General features: G+C 43.0%; 1 protein-coding gene across 1 annotated transcript in view; it reads left to right on the forward strand.

Moving 5' to 3' along the window:
• Positions 1-14,866, forward strand: part of IGSF5 (immunoglobulin superfamily member 5) — a 32,149-nt gene extending 17,283 nt beyond the window's left edge. Inside the window, 2 exon segments of the mRNA XM_050933326.1 lie at positions 2,350-2,426; positions 14,375-14,866. Coding sequence (XP_050789283.1) covers positions 2,350-2,426; positions 14,375-14,866 — 569 coding nt within the window.
• Positions 14,867-15,502: the final 636 nt, after the last annotated feature.

Consider the following 15,502-nt stretch of genomic DNA (forward strand, 5'->3'; position numbering starts at 1 on the left):
AATAGAGTTGGCTTACTGATTTCCAAGAAATGTGCATTTTTTACTCTGTGCTACTTAAATAAATCTTAGAATACAGAATAAATTATGGAAAACACAATGTGTGCCTGAGCCTATTCAGGAAAGTTCAGATCTCTCAGAATGCTATGGTGTTTGGAGGCCTCCAAACACAGTTGTAGTTGTAGGGGTGGACCTTTGCCCAAAAATCTAAGTGAACATGTGAACTGAGCATTTGTGAAGTTGTAAAAACTTTGGTTATTAAAAAAAAACCTTCCATGTGCCTTTTCATTTCCAAATTCCTGTGAGGGCCAAAGATGGAGGTATCAGAATCCCACAAGAAAGACTGTTCTTGCAGTGATTTACAGTTTGACTGAAAGCAGAAAATGCAAGAAACATCACAACAAAGCCTGTGGGCATGAGATTTCCAGCCAGTTTTGCAGAAATTCCAATAGTTTAGCTAACTCTTGGAACGTTGGATGCTTTTCTGAATACAACCGCACCTATGATTGTTTTAAGGCTCGTCCATCACTATTATTTTGCTACCCATGTTACTTAATAATAATTGCAGTTGGTTCTACCATATTTTTTTAGTTAATTCAAGCAATAAATGTTGTATTGTTCATTCATGCAGGGTGACCCACAAAAGTACTACTCTAGGAATGATATCTCTGGGTAACATTTCAATATTCTCATAGTTTTTCAGGCATGGGTGGGTATTTCTTTGGTTTATTATCTTATACAATAGCACAGAGATATTCTTAGAGGATGATATATTTTTGGATGATATACTTATGGAATGGTGAACCCCACTGACATGGTCAGCTTCCCACCACAGTACATTCTGTTATTATGTAGCAGAACTCTTAATTAGAGCTGGGCAATTGTTTTTTTTTGGGTGAGGGGTGGGGAGAGAGGGAATAGTAAATTACCCCACAAATACATTTTTGGGAACACTAACAACATTCAAGAATTCAGGACAGATTTGGTGACTAGTTCAGCCAAAAAAGGCTGATTTTTTTTTGAAATGTTGAAATATTTAGTTTTGACATTTTCAAAATGAACTATTTTGACGTTTTGTTCCAAAGGCACATTTTCTTGAAAAAAATGCCGTTTCAAACTGACATTTGAACTGTTTAGTTCAACCCAAATCATTTTTTTGCAGTGAGAAATATCAAAATGCAGTTTCAATTCTAAAATAACTGACTTTTCCTCTTGTGTTTTTGGTTTGGCCACCGAACCAAAAAAACTAATTATTCACTCAGCTCTAGTCTTAACTGTATAGACTATATAATCCTGGGAGTGGGGGAGGTTAAAAAACCCAACAACCACGTTTTAATGTGGTGGGTTTTATAATGTTTGCATTCACCAATGGTGACCACAGACTTGTGGCTAGGGACTTGGTAGACCACTGACTGCTGTACCACGTCTGGAAGATGTAGATGGAGGTACAAAAGTTGGAAAGAGTCCAATTCATTGAACAGCTTATGTTTCCCCACAGAAATGCAAGGAAAAACAATTGTCCTTTGCAATCCTTTTCTCCATGTTGCTGAATATATGTATGAAAATGTACTAGAGTGTTAAGATTTTAGCAATAAATGACTAATGTAATACAAATTCCAGCTCCCAGACAGGCCTGTTCTTGAACATATATAAACAAATAAATGTAAATCTCAACCAAATCCTCAAATCCTTGCTTGCCACTTATTTATAATCAGATTCTTTTTCTGTATCAGACATTAAAGGATGTAAAATGATTGCACACAGCATATAATCCAACTATGCACACTTTTTCCTAAAAAACAATTAAATATAAAGAAGTGCATCTACTATGAAGATTGCAGGGTACACAGAAGCAATATTTTGCTATTTCATAAAGTATATACTTAGACAAGCTTAGATAAACTTCAGCAAGAAGATTCAACAGTCTCAGATCAGTGGTTCTCAAAGCCAGTCTGCTGCTTGCTCAGGAAGAGCCCCTGGCGGGCCGGGCCAGTTTGTTTACCTGCCGCACACGCAGGTTCAGCTGATCATAGCTCCCACTGCTGCAGTTTGCCACTCCAGGCCAATGGGGGCTGCAGGAAGCAGCGTGGGCCAAGTTATGTACTGGCCGCCACTTTCCGCAGCCCCCATTGGCTTGGAGTGGTGAACTGCGAGGGGCTTTCCCTGAACAAGCAGTGGACTGGCTTTGAGAACCACTGTCCTCGATGAGCTCCTTGAAAATTCATTAGGCAGAAGTAATTCTGCAAAACACCACAGTAACAAATCATATTTTATTTTTATACCGGAATGATTTATGGTTCATGCCATGTTGGACAGTGAATAACAATGATCTTACATATTCTTCTGTTACAGGAATCGCCCCTCTTCCCCCAATGGCTTCCAACTTTTATCGCCCAGAAGAAGATTTAGAAGTCAGTTCCTCATCAGAGGTATTTGGCAAATAACCCACTGAGATCTTAACATTTTCATATAGCCAATATGTACTATATTTAGATCATGGATTTCTACAGGACTCTGAAATTTAAAAGCCAAGTAGGGCTCCATTCTGGCCTTCAACTTTATCTCCTTTTAGCTTCTATGAAGTGCCTGCTTTTCAGGACATACACTGGATGCTAATGCTAGTTTCTAAGATTTGCATCTAAAACTAAAAATCTAAAATTTGGTTAAAAAGATTTTTGTTTTTTTTATAATGACGTTACACCTTCTTATCCACCTGGGATATAACTACGGAAGATCGAGGCTCCTTATCATATGCTCTTTTCTAGTCCCAACCACCCAGTCCCATTAGATTATGGAGTTTTTTGCCCTGCTTTCAATGTGCAACTTTTCCCTGCTTTTGTGTGCAATAGTTGGCTAGTGTTCTGTAGCTCATAAGATGCTGCAATTCAGTAGCACTGTATGTACATAGGGCCTGATCCAAACCACCCTGAACTCACTGGGTGAGTTTCCATTCATTTCAGCAGCATTTGGATCACGCCCTTATGTTGTAAAATGTTTTGAGATGACATGGTGATATAGGTATAAAGTACACTAAGGGGCATGCCCTTGGAACATGCTTTAATGCGATGGCTATTTTACCGGAACTTCTCTCAGGAAACTTTCCTCTTTAATTTCAGTGGAAGTAGGGAGAAGTGGATGGACCATTATCAAAGTGCCATTGGTTAGAAAAGAAATGTGAGCATACTCTGTGGCATAAAAGATGGCAGTGCATCATTCACAAGACTATCTTCTCACACATTTAGCTGAGCTGGCTTCTCTAACCTCAGTAATTCATGATCAGGATTATATGGAATTTCATTTCCTCTATGATTTTTGTTCTTCTCAGCATGTAAGTCTCTTGGTCTATTTGATTTGGAGCTGAGAACAATAGCTGTTACAAGAAAGCACCAGGATGACACTGACTGACAGACTCAGGTGAATGTAGGAACAACAAAGTGACATGAAGAATGGTGTAGCTCAATTCCATAATGATCTCCCCTGTATAGTACAGAATAAAGATATAGGTTACCACAAAGTAGCAATGTGGCAAGACTGCAGTCCCTTGACCACTACAGAGACTTAAAAAGCTAACTTCTATATACAGGTGTCTCCCTGGCCTCTCTTGTGTTACTCTCTCCTGAGAAGGCTTTGACAACTTGACCAACCACCCTGCTCCATCTAAAGTTCTTTTGTAGACAGATCCTAGCAAGCTGGTCTGCAAAACTCATGATGCAGTGTTTTTGTCAGAGTGCTAACTCAATAATTTCACAAATGCCCCTAGCGTTTCCTTGTTCACTTTGGAATATTGATATTGCGGGATTTAGTAAGTACTTAGCCATACAACAAAATCTTTCTGGTTTATGTATTTATTTTTCTAAAAAAACTCAGAAGAGACCTTTTATGTCTGCATCTTCCTCCTCTCCAAGGGTGAAATCCTGGCCCTACTGAAGTGAAAGGGAGTTTTGTCCATTTTGTCAGTCCTTTGCTATTCTAGATTTTCAGGCTTATCTGATTTGGCATCTGAAATTACTGTTGCTGCTAGAAGTTACAAGTACACCAGTACACTGAAGCACATATTTGCTCACAAGGATAGGCCATTACACTGTGAGTTCTTTGTGGACTATTTTAGGACATTTTGCTATTGCATGAAGCTATGCACAATGAAAAGAATAGGTGTATTTATGTGTTTAAGTGCCCAGTACTAGGTACCTAATATGTATTTAAAATAGGCACAAATGATGTTACATGCTCAGAATGAGGTGATGAGGCCTTGCGTTGCTGACTACAGTCTAAGGGTGAGATTGTGACTTTAGACACACACAGCATCACTTCCTTTGCTATCTTGTATGGTTACTTGATACTGGTTCCACTGCACATGCTTTAAAATGCTGCACATATGCAAGTGTTTTTTCTGTGGTGTTACAAAACAACTGAAATGAAATATGACCAAATAATGGTTTCCATGTAGATTCATGCAGATTACTATTTACTGTTACTTTTAATTGAAGTTGAATGAATAGTTGTAGTACAAGACTCATTTTCAAATAAAACGTGCTTAAGAAAAGTTAGCTTTCAGTACAGCTAGCTAGTTTATTATTTAAACTCTCCCACTTTTGTATTAATTGAAGCTATTCCATTTGCAGCAGATACTGACTCACACATTGCTTGCTTGGCCTTTGCCATGTACTGTAAATTGGGATCAGTGGTGCAGATATATAGAGCATGTGTGATTTGCACAGCTTTTATAAGCCAGCTAGCCAGGCCTGATTCTCTTGGTTTGAAATCAGAATTTTCCTTCTTCTAGCTGGATTGCTGAACCCCACCTACCCAGGCTCACACATTAAAAAACAAAACCTCTGGGCATTCTCACGAAGACTATGTTGAAAATCAACATAAATATCCTAAGCAGCACTGAACTGTCTGAGAAGGGGCATTACTAGGTACAGCTCTAAGCCTTGCAATACCATCAAACTTGGAGGCCTCATAGTGTTGTGCTTCCACCAATCTTAAAGGACCAAGAGGCTGGTTGTCTGAGGATATGCCAACACTGCAAAAAAAGACCTGTGATAGTGAGTCTCAGAGCCCAGGTGGTCTGACTCAGGCTCACAGGGCATGTGCGATGGGGTTAAAAAATAGTAGTGTAGACCTTTGGACTCCGGCTGGAACCTGGGCTCTGAGACCTGCCCCCCACAACGGTTTTCAGAGCCTGTTCTCCAGCCTGAGCATCTACACTGCCACTTTTAGTTCCAGAGCGTAAGCTCCACGAGATCAAGACACTTGACCTGGGCTCTGAGACTCACAGTTGCGGCTCTTTTTGTTGCAGTGTTGATATAACCTAAGATGAAACAGTTCTCTATCCAGTGTAATAGTGGAAGATGGGGATTGCGACTCCTGCATAATCACAGTAACAACACAGATTTGCATTTTCCCTGCATGATTTTTTGCTGGGCCACCTGATAACATTTTCTTTGTTTTCAGATTTCATGTCACTATTACAGATACTAACATTCTCACGAATTTTACAAGTCCTTTGACTCACAATGTTTGGCATCTAAAATGAAAGATACAACTTAAAGCATGTATGTGCCACACAACTGAATGTAGGACCTTGTGCCCATTCAATATGGCTGAAGCATGAAGAAGCAGAGTTCAGTATTTTTTCTCTTGTTTGTTCCCTTCTCTACTCCTCCTTGCTTAAGTGTAGCTTCAAGCTCTAACAGCTGGTAACACACTTAGGAAATGCTGGTCTGCTCCACATTAATTTATTCTGTAAATTTGTAAAAGAGCTTTAGTATGCCCACTAACACCTCACCAGTATTCTCTCAGGAAAGAGTCAGTGATGCGGCATTCAGTTCCTATGTACTCTCGTTTCTCTTCAGATTGTATAAATCTTTCATCTTTACTAAAGATTTCTGTGGACAGGAACATATACCAGTCTCCGTACCAGTCCCATATGGTTTAGTGGTCAGGATTCCTGGTTTTCACCCAGGTTCAATTCCTGCTGTGAGAACAATGCTTTGGGGGGAGGGATAGCTCAGTGGTTTGCACATTGGCCTGCTTAACACAGGGCTGTGAGCTCACTCCTTGAGGGATCAATTTAGGGATCTGGGGCAAAAATCTGTCTGGGGATTGGTCCTGCTTTGAGCAGGGGATTGGACTAGATGACCTTCTGAGGTCCCTTCCAACCCTAATATTCTATGAAAATTTATGAGTTTATACAACACACTGAAATCTTGTTTATTTTGAATGAGATGTTTCAACATATAGAAAGCTGAGAACTATCTTCTGATGAAATCTTTTATTAATTCACTGAAGAGTGAGCCTAGATCTTTCTCTATATTATGCAATTTAGAAACTTCTCAGGATAACTACTTAAAATAATCAAAAATCTTTCTGGGTAGCCATTCTATTTCAGATGGACTGCTAGCTAAAAAAATATCACTAATGCAAAGGTGTGAGATATGTTCAAAGCAATTGAAGATGCAACATCAAAATCATCACTAGCTCTTTTAATTGTTGCAACATTATCATGAACAGTTTGACAGCTGTCTTTCATTATCTCCCATTTTCTCACCATTGTCTGATAAGCTTTGGAATTTTTGGAACCCTGGATAGTCTCGCAATATAAAGATGAAGCATTTCTCTTAAACTAGCTGTCAGTCCAGTGTGCCGGCAGACCCTGGAAGGGCTGTGTTGTCTATCTCTAATTTCTCACATCAGAGAGGAAGACAGGGCAAAGTTAAGGTGGTTTACATCTACATCAGTAACTGCAGGCACGTTCTTTTACAGAGGTCAAGAATTACTCTGAGGGTGAAAACTTTTTGTAATAGTTGTCAAGGTTCCTTCCCCACTCTGAACTTTAGGGACAAATGTGGGGACCTGCATGGACACTTCTAAGCTTAATTACTAGCTTAGATCTGGTAACTCTGCCACCATCCAGAAATTTCAGTGTCTGGATCACTTCTTGTCCCCCCACACCCCCGAAAACCTTCCCCTCCCTGGGCAGCCTTGAGAGGCTTCACCAATTCCCTGGTGAATACAGATCCAAACCCCTTGGATCTTAAAACAAGGAGAAAGTAACCATCCCTCCTTCTTTCCCCCTACCAATCCCTGGTGAGTCCAGATCCAATCCCCTTGGATCTTAAAACAAGGAAAAATCAATCAGATCTTAATAAGAAAGCTTTTAATTAAAGAAAGAAAAGTAAAAAAAAATCATCTCTGTAAAATCAGGATGGAAAATACTTTACAGGGTAATCAGATTTATATAGCCCAGAGGAACCCTCTCTAGCCTTAGGTTCAAAGTTACAGCAAACAGAGGTAAAATTCTCTTAGCAAAAATGGACATTTACAAGTTGAGAAAACAAAAATAAAATTAATCTGCCTTGCCTGGCTGTTACTTACAATTTTGAAACATGAGAGACTGGTTTAGAAAGATTTGGAGAGCCTGGATTGACATCTGGTCCTCTTAGTCCCAAGAGCGAACAACCCCCAAAACAAGGAGCACAAACAAAGACTTCCCTCCACTAAGATTTGAAAGTATCTTGTCCCCCTATTGGTCCTCTGGTCAGGTGTCAGCCAGGTTTACTGAGCTTCTTAACCCTTTACAGGTAAAAGAGACATTAACCCTTAACTATCTGTTTAAGACACCCCCCCCAAATCTCAGACAGTGTGGAACCACACTGGCGGTGATTTCTTCCTAGAACTTTAGAATAAACAGATTAATAAAACACATGCACTTTTACATATACTACTAATTAAGTACAACTACAAGATTTTTCACATTTTAAGGACAATTTTTAACCAGTTGATTCTGGGAAACTTTTATGGGAGAGTGCATCAGCTACTTTGTTAGAAGCTCTTGAAATGTGTTGAATTTTGAAATTAAAATCTTGGAGAGCTAAACTCCACCGAAGAAGTTTTTTATTGTTTCCCTTGGCAGTATGAAGCCACTTTAGCGCAGCATGGTCAGTTTGTAGCTAGAAATGCCATCCCCAAACGTATGGGCGTAGCTTTTCCAGGGCATACACAATGGTGTAGCATTCTTTTTCACTGATTGACCAGTGGCTTTCCCTCTCAGACAGTTTCTTGCTGAGAAACACATCAGGATGAAATTCTTGATCCGGTCTTTCCTGCATTAAAACTGCTCCTACACCATGCTCAGATGCATCTGTGGTTACTAGGAATGGTTTGTCAAAGTCTGGGGCCCTTAGCACAGGGTCAGACATGACTGTTGCCTTAAGCTGGTTAAAGGCCTTCTGACACTCATCAGTCCACTTAACTGCACTTGGCTGTTCCTTTCTGGTCAGGTCGGTTAGTGGGGCAGTGATTTGGCTGTAGTGTGGTACAAATCGCCTGTAATACCCGGCCAAGCCTAAGAAGGATTGGACCTGTTTCTTTGACTTTGGGACAGGCCACTTTTGGATAGCATCCACCTTGGCCTGTAGGGGGTTTATGGTTCCTCGACCCACCTGGTGCCCCAGGTAAGTCACTCTGTTTTGGCCTATTTGACACTTTTTAGCCTTAACAGTTAGTCCTGCCTGCCTGATGTGCTCAAAGACTTTTTCCAAGTGTTTCAGGTGTTCTGCCCATGAATCAGAAAAAATGGTCACATCATCGAGGTAGGCAACTGCAGATTCTCCCAATCCTGCTAGGAGACCATCTACAAGTCTTTGGAAGGTGGCGGGTGCATTTTGCAGCCCGAAAGGAAGCACATTAAATTCATACACCCCTGCATGGGTGATGAAGGCTGACCTTTCCTTGGCGGGTTCATCTAGCAGTACTTGCCAGTACCCCTTGGTTAAGTCTAATGTAGAGATGAACTGGGCACGTCCCAATTTCTCCAATAGCTCATCGGTGCGTGGCATTGGATAGTTGTCGGGATGAGTTACAGCATTTAGCTTACGGTAGTCCACGCAAAAACGTATTTCCCCATCTGGTTTGGGAACTAGAACCACTGGAGATGCCCATGCACTGTTAGAGGGGCGGATTATACCCATCTGTAGCATGTTTTGGATCTCCCATTCTATAGCAGCTTGGGCATGAGGAGACACCCGGTAGGGTGGGGTTCTAATTGGGTGAGCATTACCTGTATCAATGGAGTGGTATGCCTTTTCGGTCCATCCTGGGATGGCTGAGAACATTGGGGTGAAGCTAGTGCACAGCTCCTTGATCTGTTGCCGCTGCAGACGTTCCAGGGTTGTGGAGAGGTTCACCTCTTCCACGCCACCGTCACTTTTTCCTTCGTAGTAGACACCTTTAGGCCACTCAGCATCATCTCCTCCCTGGGCTGTAAACTGACAAACCTTTAAGTCTCTGGAATAAAAGAGCTTTAGAGAATTAACATGGTACACTTTAGGATTTAGGGTTGAGGTGGGGAATGCTATGAGATAGTTAACAGCTCCCAGGCGCTCTTGGACTGTGAATGGCCCTTCCCATGACGCTTCCATTTTATGGGCCTGTTGCGCCTTCAAGACCATAACCTGGTCCCCTACTTTGAAGGAACACTTTCTGGTATGTTTATCATACCAGGCCTTTTGCTCTTCCTGAACATCCTTTAGGTTTTCTTTAGCAAGGGCTAAAGAGTGTCGGAGGGTGCTTTGTAGGTTGCTTACAAAGTCTAGAAAGTTAGTTCCTGGAGAAGGCGTAAACTCCTCCCATTGCTGCTTCACCAACTGTAATGGTCCCTTAACCTCATGGCCATATACAAGTTTGAATGGTGAAAACCCCAAACTGGGATGTGGTACAGCCCTGTAGGCAAAAAGCAACTGCTGCAACACTAGGTCCCAATCATTGGAGTGTTCATTTACGAATTTACGTATTATGGCCCCCAAAGTTCCATTAAACCTCTCCACCAGGCCATTGGTTTGATGGTGGTAAGGGGTGGCAACCAAGTGATTCACCCCATGAGCTTCCCACAGATTTTTCATGGTCCCTGCCAGGAAATTAGTTCCTGAATCTGTAAGGATGTCCCATGGCCAACCTGGCAAAAATGTCTGCTAAGGCCTGGCACACAGTTTTAGCCCTGGTGTTGCTTAGAGCTACTGCTTCCGGCCATCGGGTAGCAAAATCCATGAAAGTCAGTATGTACTGCTTTCCCCTGGGGGTCTTTTTTGGGAAAGGACCCAGAATATCCACAGCTACTCGCTGAAATGGGACCTCAATTATGGGGAGTGGCTAGAGAGGGGCTATGACCTGGTCTTGGAGCTTCCCCACCCGTTGGCACACCTCACAAGACTGGACATAATTAGCAACGTCCTTGCCCATTCCCTCCCAGTGGAAGGACTTCCTCAAATGGTCTTTGGTTCTATTCACCCCAGAATGGCCACTGGGATGATCATGAGCTAAGATCAAGAGCTTTCCCTGGTACTTAGTTGGAACTACCAACTGTCTTTGAGGATGCCAGTCTTCCTGGTGTCCACCAGAAAGAGTCTCCTTGTATAAAAGTCCTTGTTCTACAGCAAACCGGGATCGGTTAGAAGAGCTGAGAGGCAGTTGGGTGCTCTGTGCCGCCACCCAAGCTTTCTGAAGGCTGTCATCAGCTTCCTGCTCAGACTGGAACTGGTCCCTTGAGGCTGGAGACATCAGTTCCTCCTTAGACTGTGGACTTGGGCTTGGTCCCTCTGGAAGTGATGTAGGTGATGGGGTTGTTTTTGTTGATGGTGAACCGCTTTCTGCTGGTGCACTATGTGATATTTCAGGCTCTGGCTGAGCCTATTGGGTAGGGTTGTCTGCTGCTTCTGCCATTTCAGGCCCACTGGTGCCCTCTGGCGCTGGAGTTGTACAGGGTTTGCAAGTGCTGGAGTCAGTGCTGGCAACGGTTCTAGTGCTGGTTGCTTTTCTAGTTCCGGTTCTGGGACTGGATGCACTATGGCTGTTGCAGTCGTTGGCAGGGGATCCGGTTCCACCACCTCTGTCTGGGTCTCTGGTAACACAGACGGGGCCCTTGTGGACGGCTCAGGAACAGGGATGGGTGTGGAAGCTTGTTTGGCCTGGCTGCGTGTGACCATTCCCACCCTCTTGGCCAGCTTCACATGGTTGGCCAAGTCTTCCCTCAGTAGCATGGGGATGGGATAATTGTCAGAGACTGCAAATGTCCACATTCCTGACCAGCCCTTGTACTGGACAGGCAACTCAGCTGTAGGCAAGTTTATAGATTTTGACATGAATGGGTGAATTGTCACTTGGGCCTCTGGGTTGATGAATTTGGGGTCCACTAAGGATTAGTGGATAGCTGACACTTGTGCCCCAGTGTCCCTCCACACGATAACCTTCTTTCCGCCCACTCTCAAGTTTTCCCTTCGCTCCGAGGGTATTTGAGAGGCATCTGTGCCTGGGGATCTTTGGTATGATTGTGGTGTAATGAACTGTAATCGGTTGGGGTTCTTGGGGCAGTGGACCTTTATATGTCCCAGTTCATTACATTTAAAACATCGCCCAGCTGACTGGTCACTAGGTCGAGGTGGGTTGCTGGAGACTGGTGAGGTGGGACAATAGGGTATCTGGGGATTTCCTTGGGTTGTAGGTGGGGTCTTAGGTTGCCCCTGGTGATAGGGTTTATTTTCGGTTTGTCCCCTCTGATATTCGCTACCCTTGTTAGTAGTTTTTTCTTTTTTGCCACTTTCACCCATCTGGCTCCAATCTCCCCTGCCTCGGTTACAGTTTTGGGCTTCCCATCTAGGATGTACCTTTCTATTTCCTCAGGAACACCCTCTAAGAACTGTTCCATTTGCATTAGGAAGGACAGCTCTTCCAGAGATTTAGCGCTTGCTCCTGATATACAGGCATCCCAATTCTTTCCAATGTGGTAGGCGTGTCGGGTAAATGACACATCTGGTTTCCACCTTAGGGCTCTGAACCGCCGATGGGCATGCTCAGGTGTTAGCCCCATTCTGATTCTGGCCTTGGTTTGAAAAAGATTATAATCGTTCATGTGTTCCTTAGGCATTTCAGCCGCCACCTCTGCTAAGGGTCCACTGAGCTGTGGCCTCAGCTCTGTCATGTACTGGTCTGTAGGGATGCTGTACCCATGGCAGGCCCTTTCAAAATTTTCTAAGAAGGCATCACCTGCCTTGTAGGTGGGGAATTATCTGGGATGGGAAACAGTACCCGGAGAAGGGTTGTTAGAGTTGGCTGGTACATCCGGCTTAGTCCTTGCTAATTCCAGGGCCTGCTGGTGGGCCTCCCTCTGGATTTCCATAGCCCTCCGGTGTTCAGCCTCTTTGGCTTTCTCTTTTTTTTCTTTCATCTCCATCTCTTTTTCTTTCATCTCCATAGCTCTTTTGTGGGCAGCTTCTTCTCTGGCTATTTCTAATTGTTTTAGTTTCATTTGTCTCTTATGTTCGTTGTCTTTCTCTGTTGCTTCTAGCCTAGCCAGCTCTAGTTTGTTAGTTGCTCCACTAGTATTCATTTTCCTGCTTCCTTGTACTGGTCACACTCAGCTCAGGGCTGCTTGGTTAACAGAGACTTCTAACTAGCTATACCCAAGAGGTAGAAAGAAAGAAAACAATTCAGCTCGTAAATTCCTTTTGCTGGCCGTTTGCTCACAGTTTGAAGCCTCCTCTTAACAAAGACCCTTGTTAAAAAACTTAACACCTCTGCCTTCAGGCTGCTTTCCAAACAGCTAGAAAGGAGAAAAAAAATCCTACTGGCTTTTGTTTCCTAAAAAATCCCATGGCTACCACCATGTCAAGGTTCCTTCCCCACTCTGAACTTTAGGGTCCAAAGGTTTACCTCTACATCAGTAACTGCAGGCACATTCTTTTACAGAGGTCAAGAATTACTCTGAGGGTGAAAACTTTTTGTAATGGTATTTTACAATATGGTGAGAGAATGTTTAGCAATCTAACCAATGTCTTGGTCTTCCACAGTAGAATATGGTTTCACATGATGTACAAGTTTCCCAACAGGACACTTTGTGTATCTTTACAAACTCCAGAAATTCCACTTTCCACTGTCTCTTCTGAGCATGGTGGTCATGGCTAGATTCCCAATCTGAACACAACAGATTGCCCCGTTAGCCCTTTGGCTTCTCAGTACACCTCTGTGTGTCTAACTTATATATGGTTGATTACAACAGTTTTAATATTTTGTAAGGAAGCCTTTCCAGAAGAGACGGTGGTTTTGCAATTTGTGGACTCAATCTATGACATTATTCTCAAACATGGTGAAAGATTCCCCCCCAAAAACCTGTTTTCTTATAGTCTTCCCTTACAGATTCAGAAACAAGGCTTCTTGCTGAAAGATTGGTCACATTTGAACACTGACTGATCAATTACTGCAGGTACCAATATGTCACACATGTTAAACACTGGGCTGCTCATTCAAGATATTAAATGCCTTGTCAACCAGGAAAAAAATCAGGTGGCCAGCAATATAACTGCATTTGTTCTTGACGGGTGATTACTGTTCAACCAAACAGCATGTTCAGTAGCCCTCTACACTCCTGCCACTGCAATCCCTGGCACAGGCATCTATGATTCTTGCTTGTCTCTCTCTGTCCAGGTTCAGCAGACACTACCGCTGGCTTTTCTTCTTCCTTACCCTATTGCTCTTCTGGGTATTTTAATAGAAATGAAAAAAGGGGAGGGAGAGGAATTATGTGAAGAATTGTTTCCACATTCCAGGAGGATATGGGAGTGAAGACCCCAGCACCCGGCTCACAGTCCCTGGATGATAAAGGAGGATGAGTAAACATCTGGGCTTTTGGCAATCCTTCCATGAAGGACAGGTGAGGAGAGTGAAGAACCTAGCTTCCAGCTCTTCCTCCCTGGAGGAAAATGAAGAGGAAATGAACACATTTGCTCCCCCTCATTGAAGGAAAGAGAATGGGAAGTGAAGACCCAAGTACTTGTCTCTCCATCCCTGGATGATGGAGGGAGGGATTGAGATCTCTGCTTGGCTTCCGTGACACCACGAGGAATCAGCAGAAAGAAGAACAGAAGCAGCAGTGGCAGCAGGAGATGGGCAGGGTTTGATGACAGGGCTTCATTTTCTAATGGTATTCATGCCTGGAGAGATCGACTCTAATGCAAACACAGTCACTGAGAATGAATAGAATCTGAATCCAAATATTAGCATTTTTCCTAGTCAAAACTGTATGTGTGCTCTAATAGTATTGTGAGTACTATTATGTTCATAATGTACTCACTGCAGTGCAAATAAAGTAGTGTGCAGCCATCATAAATATCATACCCATAGTACTGACATTTTAGGAGGACTCAGAGGAGGTCTTGCACATTCAGGCACTATAGGGCCACAAATAGGATTGCTCTGACCTTTATGTTTGTCTTCAACTCCTTGTGGATTCACATGTACTGATCTAGCCACAAACAAGTTGGCTATCATCATATGATGATTCAACGTGCATTCTGATCATAACCTGCTTCCTTTTCTCATACAGATCTCAACACATGTAAAGTGGCAGTCAACTCAGGTCCCCAGATCATCGCATTCTCGTCCGTATCACACTTCCATTTCACCTGTGCATCACCTTAATCACCATAGGCAGCAACCTAAGTCACAAAACTACAAGAGGCAGCAAATAAGGACCCCTCACTTAAGGATCATTTACCCCAGGACCCTGCAATCCAGAAGCCAGCATCCACATACCAAGACCCTGTACCATTGCAGACACCAGCACCCACACACTAGGGCCCGGCATCCCAGAACTCAGCAACAAAAGAGTCAGCATCTACAAACAAACAAACAACCACTCAGAAGTCAGCACCCGCAACCCAGGATCCACCAGTCCCAGGGGCAGCAAATCAAGAACCAGCACCCTCCTGTCAGGACCAAACAATCTGGGGGTCAGCAACCCCAGTCAAGGACTCAGAAATCCACAGGCCAGAACCCCCAACTAGTGACTCAGAAACCAAAGGATCCTCATCTGTAATCCAGGAATCATCAGTCCAGGGGCCAGCAGCAGCAACTCAATACTGAACAAACCTGAAGCCCTCACCTGAACCTTAGATCCATCAATCTAGGAGCTGCCCCTGTGATCTTTCATACCATCAAGTGCAGCGGCATTATTTTTGTTTTTACACACCTTCTACCTTTTGTTTTGCTCCTTCTTCCAGATTTGGAAATTGTTGGTTTTGTCTCCCCTTTCCTCCATTATAATCAGGAAGGTTTGGGTTCTTCTTCTTTTTCATTTCCTCCATTATTGAGTTCCAGGTTTGTGTCTTATTTCCCTTCTTTAAAATAAATTCCTTCTGTTTAGCATATTGTAACATTCTGTACTGATTGATTTAAACATTTCTTCTGTACAGTACATTCCCCAGCCTGCATGAAAATTAGATGCAAAGTGTTAGGCATCTAGGGCCTAATCTAGCACACAATGCAGCCAGTAGAAAAACTCCTATTGACTTCAATGGGCTTTGGATCAGGCTACTGATTAGGATCTTAAACCATGTTGACATCAGATTTGGCATTTACTTTTCAATGCTTAACAAGGTGCTATTTTAAATTACTGGATGGGATTTGGCACCAAAGATTTTGTTTACATAGAAATCCTTGCTCCCTACCCCTT

This window comes from Gopherus flavomarginatus, chromosome 1, assembly GCF_025201925.1.
Source record: "Gopherus flavomarginatus isolate rGopFla2 chromosome 1, rGopFla2.mat.asm, whole genome shotgun sequence".
NCBI classification, from domain to species: Eukaryota; Metazoa; Chordata; order Testudines; family Testudinidae; genus Gopherus; species Gopherus flavomarginatus.